The following is a 16,947-nucleotide window of genomic DNA, read 5'->3' as shown; positions in this document are numbered from 1 at the left end:
AGATGAAGGAAATTCTTCATAAAATTATGTATTTTAAAAATAGAGTATTGTATGCATAAAAATTTTCTTAGTCTATGTTGATTGTCCTTAAATTTCATTTACATTTGCCTGTGGGGGTCACTTGACCTCTGATATCTGTCAGATATAGCAGGAATCATTGTGTTCAAGGCAGCCCATTCCATTTCAGCACAACTAAAAACTCTTTTTTTTTTAAAGTTATTGTGTGCTTATTTTTTCTAATTTTTCTCCCAGGCACATTAAGGATAAATAAGTTTATGCTAACTCTACAAATATTTAAAGACTACTATTTTGCCTTTTCTAAGACTTCTCAAGATTATCCATCCTTTTGGCCCTCAATAATTTAATATGGCACAATTTCAGCTGCTTATTCATTTCAGAAGCTCTCATTTAGTTGTACATCCAGTTGATTCCACTCAGAGTATGGAAACCAGAAGTTCACACAATATTTCTATTGAAGTATCTTACCAGGTGGACAAGTAGGGACATCCTAACACTTGGGACTATGATTTAAGTCATATTGTCATTGACACTATTTTCCAGTGTGTCTCATTATAGTTCTCTCTCCATGAGAATTCATCTCCTACATCCTAGCTCAATAATGCCTCTTTCTGCACAATCTAATTGGTCCCTTACTGAACATCTTTTATCATCTCTTTTTTTCCTACTAAGCAAGCATAAGTTTACTATGATGTTTGAGGCTTCTGTACTATGTAGACTTCAATGTCATTTTCTAGCCATAGTTCTTATAATTCATCTATTTACATATAGCACGTCTACAATATTAGATTATTTTAATTTGCTCAACACCCAGGAAATTTATGAGTCTTTTAATTTTTTTTTCTCTGTCACTCTACTTCTCCTTACAATTGTACCTGTCAAAATCCTACTAATTTTTTGAGGTCATTAAATCAAATTGCCATCACCTTTAGAAAGCTCCTCTTGCTGCTCCCAATTATATGGAACCACTCCTTTTGAATATTCTGATGTCACTTATTCTGTTATATTGTGTATTACATTCATGGTCACATGTGACTTAAAACTGCTAGATTTTGGGAAAAGAGCAACACTTAGTTCAGTTTTGAATTCTCAATATGGATTAGCTTAATGTTGCTTAATTTTATTCCTGTTAACAATTTGACTGGCTTTTAATTTTATTAAAGTAATGCACAAATGGAATGATTAAAGAGATATTTTTCATAACCACATGGGAATTTCTATGGTCAAATGACAATTTCTTTTAAAATCTTACAAATTTCTTTTTTTTAAATATTTTATTTATTTATTAGAGAGAGAGAGATGGAAAGCATGAGTATGGAGGGGCAGAGGGATGAGCAGACTCTCTGATGAGCAGAGAGCCTGACTCTGGGTTCCATCCCAGGACCCTGGGATCATGACCTGAGCCCAAGGCAGACGCTTAACTGATTGAGCCACTCAGGTGCTCCTAAAATCCTGCAGGTTTCTTAAAATGTTTTTGAGAATTGTAATGAACCTCAGAGTCAGCCTAAAACCCAAAGGATTGAATATATTTTGTTAATTTAAGCATACAGTGAAACTTTCTTGAGCCTTAGGTTTTTCTTACAACTTCTTTCTATCCCTTTCTGCTTATTTCTCCATGAACCAAACTTATGCTTTCACACCTAACACTTCAATTAAGAAGAAAAAGTGTTGGATATGCACTGATGTGATGTAGAGATAGCAGCAACTGGAGAGGCAGCAGAACTTTGTGGAAACTTGGAGATCCCTCTTAAGATGAAAATAAGCTGATATAAAATATTTTGTGAGTGGGATGCCTGGGTGACTCCTCTATTGAACATCTGCCTTTGGCTCAGGGTGTGATCCTGGCCTGGGCATCGAGTCCCGTATCAGGCTCCTCACAGGGAGCCTGCTTCTCCTTCTGCCTATGTCTCTGCCTCTCTCTCTGTGTGTCTCTCATGAGTAAGTAAATAAAATCGTTTTAAAAAATCGTTTTGTGGGTAGTGAATGCCTATGTAAAATTAACTGAACCTAGGAGATAAATATTGAAAGTTGTGATTAGAGAATAGTCCAAATTCAAGTCTATCAACATTAGAAAGTAATATTTTCTGAGATTCAACGTCACAAGAAAGATAAGGAAGTAAAGACAATATTACTTTGAAAACACTAAAATCATACTTATTTTAGAAAAAAGTACCTATGCTAAATGAAATGCAGATATCTAAAGGGCTATATACTTTTGAAAATTTAGTAATGTAACTATTTTTCTCCCTAGCCTACCACCTAAAACATTACCACAGCCAATTTGTGTTTGTTGAATGCTTTTGCATCATGAAAAGAACATAGTTATAATGTCTAACATTTATATAGCACTTGTGTGATGTGCCAGGCATTTTCTTTTTATTTATTTATTTATTTATTTATTTATTTATTTATTTATTTATACAGTAACCAAATTAATGTTCAAAACATGCCTCTGAGGTCAAGTCCTGATTATCATCAACCCACTTCCCAGATGAGGGAACTAAGGCAGAGAGAAAACAGGACACTTGCCTAAATGGCAGTGCTGATTTAAACCTAGCTGACTTCAGTCTCAATTTTAATGGTCTTTACTACTGCACTATGCTAACCCCTAGGCATTAGAAACAATTATGATTTCATTGAGAAAGGCCAACAAAGAAACACTTTCTTTGGGCTGTCTAGCCCTTTTGTGACCCCTCTCTTTCTGAAGTTTTCATATGTTACTGACCTCATTCTTTCTGAATGTTCTGAACAAATGAGCCACTTCTGAGCACCCCAAGATGCTGCCCTGTATCAGTGCCGCCATCTCTACTGGGTCCCTTTGCTTCTAAGAGGTACAGAGAAACTCTAAGCATTGACAGTGCACAGATTTAGGGGGCCATTGCTCTATCAGGAGAGAGTTCTAAAGAAGGAGCCAAAAAGTTAAGGGGCTTAGATGTTCTTCCCTAAAGCAATGTTAATTCAAAGTTTATCTGTTTCATTTAGACTTTTCTGTCATTTAAAGTGAAGGCAAAGAACAAAAATCCCCTGCATGGATAAGAGGAACAGCAGGAGAGATTTAATTCTCTTCCATTTCAGAGGTAGGATGTTCTGACACATAAAAAAGCAGGTTGGAAGAAAAATGCCTCTGGGGGTGGGGAGGGATGTCTGGTAGATTATGAAATCACTGGTATGAGAGTTGGAGAGAACCTATTAAATCCTATCATCCGTTCTCATTACACCACTGCCTCTGGTGGGCTCTGAACTGCTCTGACTTGTCTCATTTTAAATAACTCCAGCTACAGGACTTTCTCCTGAGACTCCATTTCCGACCCAACTATTTAAAACCTCCACCTGACATTCAACCTGCTTCACTTTGGTCATTTTCATCTTATTTCTTTAGTTATTTAATCTGTTGGCAAGCTGAAACCATTTTTCTCCTGTAATGTACTTATATTCTTCAAATATCAGTGGAATTATTTTATCTCTTATTATGATGACATAAAAGTAGAAAAATGATCATTTGAACATCAAAGACTTCAACTACATAAAAGGTATCTGTCATAGTCAATAGATATAAACGCTTTCTGTACTTTGCTCTAACTACTCTTGTCCAAGTGTGGTAGAGACTTTTTTTTTATTACAATAAAGACAAAAATGTGGTCAAATTATTTGACCATTTTTAGGCCAGGGTTCTTCAGAGGGCTGGGGTGATTATCACATTGGGATTAGTCTGTAGCTGTGCAGATTATTAAATTATCCATAGAGGATCAGACTCTGGCAAGTCCCAAATTCAAAGAAGATTAACTATGTATGGTAGTAGGGATGTCATAATTTTCATACTAAACATGTTTGGTCTATTGGGATTGGCCATCTACACAGAACACATTTTTGTTCATAGCTCCACACTGCTAACTAATTTAGCAGAATCCTGTTGCTTTTCCTTTCAGATTATTTCCAGAATCTGACCTCTTCTCACTGCATCTGTTCCCACTGATCTAACAGTCCTATGGCCTCTTCTCTGGTTAGAGTAATAACTTTCCACTGGTCTTCCTGACAATGCCCTTGCCTTTCCATAAATTGTTCAACCAGCCAGTTTGAATCCTACCACTTTTATGCTCAAGAACCCAATAGCTCTTCATTTCATTGAGGAGAAAGCCAAAGCCATAGAAGACCCATTATTATCTGTACTCTACCAGCCCTGTTTAGTCCACATCAGCCTTGCTGGCCTCCTGGCTTTTCTTCCAACAAGTCAGGCATACTCCCTTTAAAGCCTTTGTTCTGCTCATTCCCTCCATCTAGAATAATCTATATGGCTTATTCTTTCATTTCTGTAAAGTTTTGGTTTGAAAGTCACTTCTCAATGGGACCCCACCTAATCATGCTGTTTTAATCTGCAACAGCACCTCAGCTCACTTGCCCTCCCCACTGCCCTTACCAAGCTCTATGTATTTTCTCAGAGCGCTCATTCATATTGAGCATGCCTACAAGTTGTAATTACTTGTCATACATATTGCTTAGTTCTAGTTTATAAATTTTTTTCCCTCCAAAATATGTGTTCCATGATTGCAGGAAATCTGGTTTATTTTTGTTCAAAGATATATTCTGAGTACCTTAAATAGGGACTGGGGCTTAAAACAAAAATACTTCTTGAATAAAGAAGTGGAAGAATTTTGCTGATGACTGAGGAAATAGATTAAAAAATAGATCAAAAGTAATCACTTTTTATTAAGCAATATTTTGATCAAGTTGAAGTAGTATGCTGAATCAAATTTTGTTATTCCAGGGAGGCTGTTGTCTAAAGGAACAGGATTAGACAGATAAATTTTTGCCCTAAAAAAACGAACTCTTTAATGTCCTCCTAGCGATGTCATTCACAATTGACATTTAATCTGCTATTTACTTTTCAGGTTATAAAAATGAGACTATTGATCTCTGTAATAGAAGTGGCCATTGATAATAAATTACAATGCACATTTGCTCAGGTTATTTTTATGTTATAAGCAATTTCCTGCAGTCAATAACTCACTCAATCAGAAATTACCTATTGAGTCAAAGTTGTAGACATTCATTCATATAAATTAAAAAATAATTTTGTGTGTTCATTAGATTCAGGCACTAAAAATGGGCTAAGAATTCAAAGATGAAAAAGAGCAGTTTCTTTTTTTTTTTTTTTGAAAAGAAACAAATAAGTAAGAAAATATAACACCACATGGCAGGAAAAACAAAAGAGGTGTTTATAAATGTTTAATGGAAAGGGAAATTTTAACTCAGAAGTTCTAGATAGACTTTACAGAAGCGGTGATGTGAGATCTGTGTGCTCAATGCCTAGAGCCATGTCTGGTTAAAGTAAGATTGTAATGTATGTTGTTTGAATTGAACCATATTTTCATCAGTCATCTATTGACAAGTTATATTGTAGGATGGATTTTTGTCCAAGAAAATTATCTAAATGTAGAAATTTCTATTCTGTCCTTTTTGTAATATTCTTTATTTTATAAGATCTACATTACTTCTAGATTTGTAAACTCTCTGTTCAGTGATTAATTTGGTATTATAAATACATGCTTCCAAGGTTTTCATAGGTGGTCTTCCTGCTATGATTTCTTTATCTCCTGATAATTCCCTAGAACTTCTGTTCTTCTTCATCAACTATTATTGTCTCCAATATTATTTTTCTGCCTGAAAGCTAATTCTAATATTCACATGAAAAGCTATTTACAGGGGCACCTGGGTGGCTCGGTGTCCGCCTTTGGCTCAGGTTGTGATCCCGGAGTCCTGGGGTCGAGTCCCACATTAGGCTCCCTGTGAGGAGCCTGCTTCTCCCTCTGTCTATGTCTCTGCCTCTCTCTCTGTTTTTCTCATGAATAAATAGAAAAAAAAATCTTAAAAAAAAGCTATTTACAAACCTCATGACCATGCTTTAGAATCAGCTGTTCCATAGTCCTTTTGCTATGGACTGATGGCTGTCTTTCCACAATTTATCTGTTGAAAGTCTAATCCCCATATGGTGGTGCTTAGAGGTAGGGCCTTTGAGAGGTCATGAAACCCTCATGATGGGATTAGGGACCTTATGAGAAGATATAGGAAAGAGTGCTCTATCTTTCTGTCTCTCTTTGACTCTCTCTCTCTCTCTCTCTCTCCCTCTCTCTCTGTGAGGATACAGTGAGAAGGCAGGTGTCTATGAAGGAGGAAAAGAGCTCTCACCAGAACCTGACCATGTGGCATCCAGACCACAGCCTCCAGAACTGTGAGAAATAAATTATTGTTTAAATTAAACGGTCTGTGGTTTTTCTGTCATAGAGGCTTAAACAGACTAAGACAGCTCCTCAGAAGAAGTAAATCTATTATCTTTATTCCAAGATAGCATAATCTTGTATATTGGGAATTCTAAGAAAGTCTTTAGAAACTGTTAGAGTTAATAAACAAGTTGCAGGGTACAAGACCAATATACAAAAATCAATTGTATTTCTCTACAACAGCAATAAATAATCAGAAAATGAAATCAAGACAAAGTAGACCAAAGTTCAGAAAAGTTAATCGCCTCTTACAATCCAATTAGGAAACAGTAAGTGGCAGATCTAGGGCAACAACCCAAGTGTTTTTGTCTGTAATGGACTCAGTACTTTTCAATGTTTCATGAATATATAGGGTAAAATTTTTTTTTTTAATTTCTCACTTTTACTTGCCTATTTATTTACCATTTTCATTTAAATGCATTTATTAGCCTATTTTTTCTTTTCTTTTTTTTTTAAAGATTTTATTTATTTATTCTGAGAGACACACAGAGCGAGGAAGAGAGAGACAGACAGACAGACAGATAGAGGGTAAGCAGGCTCCATGCAGGGAGCCTGATGTGGGACTCAATCCCCGGACTCCAGAATCACACCCTGGGCCGAAGGCAGGCACCAAAAAGCTGAGCCCCTGTTTTTTCTTTTAAAAAGAAACTTTGAAAAAACTGTCTTGAATTTAATACTGTTCACATTAAACTAGAGAAACCACATACCACTTTCTTTTTGATTTTTGAATTATATATGAATTATACCTGAATCATTGTGAAAAGTATGGTCAAAATTTGGTCCAGTGAAAGGAGGAAAGGTACTTCCATGAATCCTTTCCCATTCATTATCATCATTTAGATCCTGGACCCAGAAACAAAAGCCGTCTTCAAAACTACAGTTAATTTTCTCATAATCTGTGAATTAAAAAAAGAAAACACACTTCAAATTTAGTCCATAGTGTGACTAATTATAATCAATTGCATTGAAAATCTAGTCTTATACAGTATTATACATTTATTTTTTATTAATTTTATTTAAATTCAATTAATATATAGTGTGTTATTAGTTTCAGTGGTAGAATTTAGTGATTATATAATAACTAGTGATCATTCCATTACATGCCTCCTTAATGCCCATCATTCAGTTATGCCACCCCTCCCACCCCCTCTCCTCCAGCAATCTTCAGTTTGTTTCCTATGGTTAAGAGTGTCTTATGGCTTGTCTCCCTCTCTGATTTCATCTTGTTTTATTCTTTCCTCCCTTCTTCTATGTAACTCTATATACTTATAATTAAGTGTCAGGCACACAGTCTTTTTTAAAATTTATTGTAATTTTGTTTCATTCCACTTAGTTAAAAAAACAATGAAAACAGCTTTTTATTGCCAACTGTCTTAAATTTACGTGCTTCCTATACCCTAGTAGGGCTTTAGCAAAAACAAGCTCCTTGTTCTTATTGTATTGCATCTTACCTCTGTTGGTTTACCCACATAAACTTCGTTTCATAATTTTCTCTCCTCTTTTTACTAAATTTAATACTTGGGTCAAAATTAAGTTGATGTGGAATATTCTCAGAATTACTTTTATGCATAAACTTTGTAATTTTTGTCAAATCGGTTGGGGTTTTTCTGAAGAACATGAGCTATTTTCTAATCTCCCAATTTTTTCAGTTATTAAATAAAGAGAGTTATACATAAGAGAGACTCATTAAAGAACTTGCATATGAAACAAATTATGACCTTGTTCTAAAATGTTAAGTTTTGATACTTTTAACATTCCATTACAATATTAAAGCATCTGAAGATTCAAAGGCTAAAGAATAAACAGTACTTACTGTTAAGCTCTGTGCTGTTAAATGCAGTGTATGTTGCATTAAATCCAATATAGTCATTTTCATCAGATTCTATAAGAAAGGTGGCAGTAACTTGGTTGGAAAAGATCCTAATTATGTCAGGATTGGTTTCCCAGAGAGATGCTACAAAAAAAAAAAAAAAAAAAGAATGACTATCATATGTACATATCTATCCATTTCCATCTATCAGTTGATCCATCCATCTGTCCACCTATTATTAATTTATTGTTTTATCAGCTGATCTATCAATTTTATATCACTCATTAATAAAAAAACATTAGTCATGATTAATTTTTACTTGAAATGCCTCTTCTAAGCATTAGAAAACCTCAAATTATTATGCATATTTATAGTTTGAAAAAACTATTTTTATTTTTAATTATGAACTGTACAACACTATACACACATATAAAAAGATGTATTCCTTTATTGAGAAAGTTCCTGTAAGAAACACACAAGTTAAGCAGTTATAAAACTAAAATTTTGGCTCTATCAGGTATTTCTCATGAATAATGGCTAAAACTGATCACAATATATTAGGAACCAGAATACTTCTTTGCCTGTTTACCCATATAACTGTAGGACCTCAAAATAATACTAGGTGACTGAAAGACTGTTTCTACAGAATCTTATAATGATTTTATCATTTTTTTCTATCTTGAATCTAAGCCAAATAAGAGGTATTTTCCCAGATTTTTGATTCTCTAGGGTTAGCATAGTGCTTGGCATGTGAAGTACTTTTATTAGGATTTACAAATTATTGTTATATGAAATTTGCTTTTACAAAAATTTATAATTTAGCAATACATTCTCAGGGGGGTGATATTGTCTCCAAGGGGGGTAAAAATTGGTTGTCAAGAGCCAAACTACCTTAATTTTTTAAAAGATGTTTTATTATTCATGAGAGATACAGAGAGAGTGCAGAGACACAGGCAGAAGGAGAAGCAGGCTCCACACGGGGAGCCCGATGTGTGACTTTATCCCCTGACCCAAGATCATGCCCTGAGCCAAAGGCAGATGCTCAACTGCTGAGCCACCCAGGTGTCCCAAATTACCTTAATTTTTAAATATATAAAGCCCAGATATATATACAATACATAACAGATGGCCAGGATATCAGGTCACCTAAAATTTTATGAGGAGAGCAATTATGAAAGAAAAGGGCTGAAAAGCTTTCTTAGTGGGGATGATAAGAGAAAAAAAAAAGGTAAGAAATAATGATTTAGTATTTTAGTTTGACAATCTGAACTGGTTATCATATTCGGGTTTATGAAAATTACCACATTCACAGGTGGGAAACAAAGCACCACTGTTATTGTATTCCCCAAAAGGATAGTTTTATGAACTATTGAAAATTCTATGCTTATCATACAGAAATTAGCAAAAAAAAAAGTCATATATGCACGATAATTTCAATAGAATATAACAGAACACGAATAAGTGTGGATTCACATCTTCCTCTTTCCCAAAAAATGTTGTGTTGTTGTATTGTTTTTTCAGTATTTTCTTGTGAAGAACCGCATTGGTTATTTAGACTCTTCTCACCGGCGTACCACCTTATGATTCTCATATTGAAAACTTTGGTAGTCAATCAGTATTTAGTCACTTAAAGGGTGTGAATATTCTAGAAACTTTGCTTTAAAATGTATCTTCTTTCTTTCTTTCTTTCTTTCTTTCTTTCTTTCTTTCTTTCTTTCTTTCTTTCTTTTCTATAGCAATGGATTTTTTTCAGACAGTGGTTTCTGGTTAGATTTAAATGTGGCTACTGGTTCAGTGGCACCCTTGATGGTTGTAATGTGGTCCCCATGTTGTCTAATGTTACTGCACTAGTCTACAGAGTGCAGAGGTTTCTATTCTGAGGTCCATTAACATGGCTACACATAACAGACAAATATAAACTTCTGGAAATGTTGTAGAATATTTGTGTCTGTAGATACTTTGTAAAGCTTTCATCAGATTTTAACAAATCCTTGACTAGAAAGTGTCCCAGAACCATAGAAACAGTGGAAGGCATGTATCTTAATGCATTTGGGAAGGCAGGAAAGGGTAGTGGTTAAGAACAGAGACTCCAGAGTCAGCATGAGATTTAATCCTGGCATGTGTTACTAAACTTCTATGCTCTTCAGTTTCCTCTGTTGTTATATAATAATATTTCCCATAAACATTTGTAATAAAGACTAAATAAGTAATATGATACAGTGACTGGTGTAGAGTAAATGCTCAGTGAATATAGGTATTGTTTCTCCATCTCTCCTTCTGGGTTGTAAGCCCTGAAAACAGATTATATGATGTGCCTCTGTCCCTGTGTCTGAATATAGGAAAATTTCAGTCAATATTTGGATGCATGAATTACAGTCTGAGTAAATACAGTAATGTCTGCCTCCATTAAAGAGTCAGGTTTTGAGTTGAAAAACAGAACAACCACCTAATAATTAAGGTGATTTTTTTATAGATAAGATAATGACTTTTTAGAGAATATTTCCTTAAGAAAATCCATTACTATTAAAAACCCAACACTTCTATAGATATTAATTTGCATAAACTTGCCAAGTAGTCACACTTAAACGTGGATTGAGTCAGCATTTGTCTTCTAACCGTAAAGCCAGTTAATAGGTTTTATGAAAGAGGAAAGCATGATTAAAATGCAGGGACATTTTAAAGGACAATGGGCAAGAATGACAGACTGTTTAGAGTATGATTCAACAGATCTAGCTTAAAACTATTTATTTTAACCAACTTATAAGAGTAGGAATTTTGCCACCAGAGTTTTATCTTTGTGTGTTGTATAGGATTTCTTTTTTTTTTTTTTTTAGGATTTCTAATATATTCAACACATTTTATTAAGCGCTCACTGAATTTGGTATATGGTGCTAAGTGCTGATGGCATGGAGAAGAAATAGCCAGAGAATAATAGCCACCATTATTTTATGGTGCTGGATACTTTAATTTTCTTATTAATTTCTCTAGCTAGGTTTCTCTAATAGGTTCCCCTATTAGAAAAGTTTGGACTGACGCATTATTTAAAAAACAAACAAACAAACAAACAAACAAAAAAACAACCACATTTCTTATGAAAGAAATGCCATGGGAATACTGAAGAAGTAATTCCTAATTTTCCCAAACACCATAATTAGAGAATCTTCAAGAGGCTCTAGGAAGGTGAATACCTTAAGCTAATGCTTGTTTCCATAGTGAATAAATACTTCTAAGTGTATGCAAAAGGATTTTAATAAAAGCACAAGGTTTATAAAAATGCTTTACCTTGAAAAATATTTGCATCTATTATTTAATGCCATATTCACAATATGATAACTTTTGTTGTAGGATAAGTTGACAACTGAGGAAGATTCACTGTGTTCTGTATCTTTGGCTATATCTAAACGCACTTCTGTGCCTTTAAAATGTTAGGCTACCATATTAGGGATATGTTGTTAGCAGTCCTTTGGGAATGGAGTGACAGCTAAGCACTGGATATAAAGAATGGCCTGACAACTATATACTCAGGAACATGTTTTCTGGGATTGACAATTCAAAATCAGTTCCAGGGTGCTTACCCAGGCTATTTTTGTATGCATTAAAAATGTCTACGTATTTTTCTGAACCAAAAAATAAATGAACATACTTACATTTTCCACCACCTCCAGACCCAATATTGATAGATTAGTACAATTGAACTGAATATTATACCTTCATCACTGAAACTTAAATAAATATTTTTGAACAAATTCTCCTGTTATTCTATTCTGATTAACCTCAATTCACTAATTATTTGGAGAAGATCCTCTTGCATTCTATATCATTTTTCTTTATGTAATGATCATCCTCCTCTGACACTTTCTACCAGTTGAAGAAGTTTTGCATCCCTATATGTAAAAATGATGGAAAATTCCTTTAGAATTTGTTTATATTGACTTACCTCTAATCAAGTATGTAATTATTTTATGGTGCTGGATACTTTAATTTTCTTATTAATTTCTCTAGATAATCTTAATTTTCCTAATTTAATTAAAGTGATCTATATATTTTCAATGTAATAAAATAACAACCATATTTGAAATATATTCTGAATTGGAATTTATTAGAAGTAAACATTTTATATATCTCTCAAAGGAGCTTGCTAAAATATTTAGAAAAAGATGGGACCATGAATCAAGAATTAAAGTATTGGCATTATTACAAAATAAAATAGCTTTAGGATAGCCCTGGTGGCTCAGCTGTTTAGCGCCACCTTCAGCCCAGGGTATGACCCTGGAGACCCAGGATCAAGTCCCAGGTCGGGCTCCCTGCATGGAGTCTGCTTCTCTTTCTGCCTGTGTCTCTGCCTCTCTCTCTCTGTGTCTCGTGAATAAATCAATAAAATCTTAAAAAATAATAAAAAAAGAATCTTTAAAAAATAAAATAAAAATAAAATAGCTTTAGAGTTGAGCAATGCTATTGATCTTCATGTATTACATGCTATAATACCGTGATATGTAAATCTGTTAGTCTAAATTTAAATCAACAAATACTGAGTTTTAATATATCAGGCACTGTGCTAGATGCTGGAGGTAAGATATTTGTTGCCTTCTTTAAAAAGGTATTATTTTTAATTTTAAAATGTAATTTTAATAGCCAATGTCATTTCTCCTATATTTTCAAGTTATGATTATAATATTTAATTTTTAAAACTTTAAAATGGATTTATATTTCAAAAAGACCTTAAAATTTAAACAACTACCTATTTGTTATAATTTAAATACACTGTCATAGATTTTTGTCTATTTGGATATTTAATTTCTGTATTGATTTTTTATGATAGTCATTTGTACATTATTCACATCAGTATGCCTGGTGATTCTAAGATTTATTTATGAATTACTGATAATCTAAGCATATGAAAATGAGTTAGAATAGCATTTAGGCAAATCATGGTATTTGAGGAATAAAGGAACATGAGGGTAACTTACATCTGTCACTTTTAGACAACTTGCCTCTATGAATTTTGTTTTCATCATCTACAGAAGAAAAATTATAATAGCACCTACATAATATGGTTTGAGGGAGCATTTATTGAGTTAACTTAAAGTGTTGAGAATACTATTTTGCATATTGCAAGTCATTAGCATATGCTAAAATTTACTATTAATATCATATTAGCCCTTGGAGAAATTTATATGACTTGGCTTATTTGTTTATTAATATAAATATTTAATTGATTACAATTTTAAGGAACTTGACTTGTAATCACAGAAATAAGCAGATTATCAAATGGTTGGCTCATTTGGTTTTAGCCAAATGTGACTTACTATGAATTCATCTATTTTATGGATATTCACTATTATATTTGTACTTGGAGCTTTTAAAACACATTGAGTAATTGCATTGTATTTGAAGTCAGAGAGTTTAAGTTTCATTTCTGCGTCTAACACTAACTAGCTCCATGGACTTGTGGTCATTTAACCTCTTAGACCTCATTTTCCTCTCCTGTAGTGCCTACTTTGCAGGTTTATTGAAAATACAAATAGCCACAAAAAACACTCAGTATAGTCAATGTTACACAATACTACTCAAAACAAAGTATCTTATGCTTATCTTATGCTTATCTTATGCTTAAATACTTCTCAAATTGATTAATTAATGAAAAACACTTATTAGATAGGATTCACTTTTCATTATTCAGGAGCACAATCTGAGAGCCAAAACAGTTTTTAAAGAATGCAGCTATTACATGAACTTGAGAAACAGGTGTCACTTGCAACTTTATGTCAGCTCTACACTTGACTCTCCCTCCAAAGTGGAAGGAAAACTAGTTATTCCCTGGACTCCATTTTTATATCCTCTTCTTTATCCTTATTTTATTTCCTCTTGGAACTCCACTCTTACTTTTGTGGGTATCAGAATGGTAGGTCCATGGATTTTGAGACCAGACAAGTAATGTGAAGTGGGCACATGTGTATTAGTTCATTCCCTGACTTCTTAGCTTTCATCAGTGTCCACGTACATAATGACAAATGGTTATATAAGAGCCATACCACCTACACCTACCATTTTCTGAGTCTACATCCTGGGCTAGTCATTGTTTTACCCATTTTATTTGGAGTAGTCCTGAAAGAGACTATTAGATTGCAAAATGAAAGTAGAAGACATTCTGTGAGTCAAGAACAGTGGTTTTCAGGGTTTGTCTGAATTTTGCTTAATGGGGAGTAACAAAGAAAGCATGGTAACCCAAGACATAATTATATTTCTTTGGAAAACTCAACATGATTTAATTAAAAAAATTTTTAAAGATTTTATTTATTTATTCATGAGAGACACACAGAGAGAGGCAGAGACACAGGCAGAGGGAGAAGCAGGCTCCATGCAGGGAGCCCGACATGGGACTTGATCCCGTGTCTCCAGGATAATGCCCTGGGCTGAAGGCGGCGCTAAACTGCTGAGCCACCTGGGCTGCCCTCCACATGATTTTAAAAACCTAAGTAGAAGAGGATAATGTGAAATTGTAACCATTTATTACTAAGATTATTAATTTTATAATGAGAACCAGGTTTGCTTTTTCCTTTCAGTAACTTAAAGTTCAAGTCCATAGTCAGTTTAAAATCAAACTGAAAACACATTACTTTAAAGAGTTTACCACATATTTTCATTTTGATAAATGTATATTTGTTTTAACTTACCTCTTAAAATCTTGCTTGCACCCACACCTTCATAAATATTTAATACATCTGTATAAAATGTATTAAAATAATCGAAGCTCAGTTTAATGGAGAGTCCTGGATTTACACTAAATTAAAGCAAAAAATAGATTACTATACTCTTAACAGGTTGTTACAAGTCTACGCATTCTAAAATTTGAATGTATTTTCCAATTGTGATTAAAAGACACAGGGTATGAGATTTACAACTAATTTTTAAGTACATGATACAGAACTGTTAACTATAAGCACAATGTTGTACAGCAGATCTCTAGAACTTCTTCAACTTGCATGACTGAAACACTACTCTCCTTGAACAATAGATCCCCATTTCATCCTCTCCTTTTCCCTGGAAACCACCATTCTACTTTCTGTCTCTATGAGTTTAAATACTTCAGATGCTTCATATAAATGGGATCATGGACTATTTGTCCTTCTGTGAAGAGCTTATTTCACTTACGCATGATGACCTCAAAGTTCATTCATGTTGTTGCATATGACAGGATTTCCTTCCTTTAATGGCTGAATAATTTCCATTATATGTATGTACCATATTTTCTTTACTTATTCATTGGTCAGTGGACATTTAGGTTGTTTACATCTCTTGGACATTGTGAATAATGCTGCAATGGGACAGACTGTAAGAGTGCAAATATCTCTTAGAGATTCTGATTTCAACGCTTTTGGATAAATATCCAGAAATGAGATTGCTGGATTATACGGTAATTCCATTTAAAATTTTTTGAGGAGTCTCCATATTGTTTTCCATTGTGACCACATCATTTACATGCCATCAACGATGCACAGGACACCATTTTCTCTACATCCTCACCCACATTTATCATTTTCTGTTTTTTTTTTTTTACAATGGCCATTGTGATTTTAATTTGCATATCTTTGATGATTGTTAATGCTGAGCAACTTTTCATATGCTTGCTCATATATGCCTTCTTTGGAGAAATATCTATTAGAGATTTTTGCTCATTTTTTGATTGGGTTGTTTTTTGCTATTCAGTGTTTAGAGTTCTTTGCATATTTTGGATATTTAGGCCTTTATCAGATATATGGCTTCCAAATATTTTCTTCCATTTCATAGGTTGTCTTTTCACTCTACTGATTGTTTCCTTTGCTGTATAGAAGGTTTTTAAATGTGATATAATGCCACTTGTCTATTTTTCTTTAGTTGCCTGTGTTTTTAGAGTAATTGAAGACCAGTATTATGAAGATTTCTCCCTATTTTTTTTTTTTTTTGCACAAGTGGTATAATTGTGTGGTATATGTTTGATGTGGATCTAGTGGTTTTGTGGTATTAATTGTATACATGTTGTTTATATGTAGGATGAATGTGGTGTTTGTGTTATGTGAGTGTTATGTGTATGTATTTATGGGAAGAGATTTTTTTCCTTAATTTCTTTTTTGGATTGTTCATTGTTAGTGTATGGAAACACAACTGATTTTTTACATGGATTTTGTAAATCCATATAACTTTGCTAAATTCTTTCATTTGTTGTGTGTTGATGTGTGAATAAGTGTGTGTATTTTGATGATTTTCTACATAAAAGATCTTGTGATCTATGGGCAAATAGTGGCAGCCATTTATACAAATTCTGCCTCTGTTGGTCAGTTCAAGGATGGGCGAGTGAACCTGCTAGTGAGACCTCTAGGGACTCTGACATCAAAGCTTTAAGAAGACAGAGGACAAAGAAATGAAGCAGGCTTCAGGGGTGATTTCTGTTTTTTCTAACTAAAATATTGGCATCTTTGGGCAGAAATATAGAGAGTTATCCTTCATGTGATATTTTTAAGCTATGAAACCAAAGGATACAAGAGAAGCTCCTTAGGAACTTTCATTTTCAGGATTCTTTTGCTTTTTTAAAAAATATAATGTCAAATGTAGAAGAGAGAAACTAATGAATACTGTTTTCTATTTCTTCTGATTCAGAAAAGCCAACTTACTTGCAATAAAACGTCATCATTTATAAATATGACTAATTAAAAATATAATATCTGTGTTTTATAATATTAGGCATGGTTATCTTATGTCTTTTTGAAGGGAATGGATATTTTACTAAATATAATTTATACATATTGCATTTTTGTATCAATAGCTAATCTCTTTAGAGCCTACTTTTTTTATATCTTAATATGGGGC

The 16,947-nt window shown here is 33.6% G+C and overlaps 1 protein-coding gene across 2 annotated transcripts in view; it reads right to left on the bottom strand.

Annotated features, from left to right (window-relative positions):
• The window catches only part of TMPRSS15 (transmembrane serine protease 15), a 117,307-nt gene that overhangs the window by 69,091 nt on the left and 31,269 nt on the right, over positions 1-16,947 (bottom strand). For both annotated transcript variants that reach the window (XM_072740206.1, XM_025995698.2), the window contains 3 exons: positions 14,778-14,884; positions 8,107-8,247; positions 7,040-7,189 (listed from right to left, as the gene is read on the bottom strand). In XM_072740206.1, coding sequence (XP_072596307.1) covers positions 7,040-7,189; positions 8,107-8,247; positions 14,778-14,884 — 398 coding nt within the window. The remainder of the gene's footprint in view (positions 1-7,039; positions 7,190-8,106; positions 8,248-14,777; positions 14,885-16,947) is intronic.

This window comes from Vulpes vulpes, chromosome 15, assembly GCF_048418805.1.
Source record: "Vulpes vulpes isolate BD-2025 chromosome 15, VulVul3, whole genome shotgun sequence".
Lineage (NCBI taxonomy): Eukaryota > Metazoa > Chordata > Mammalia > Carnivora > Canidae > Vulpes > Vulpes vulpes.
The sequence above is the reverse complement of the archived record's forward strand: the minus strand, read 5'-3'. Positions and strand labels throughout refer to the sequence as shown.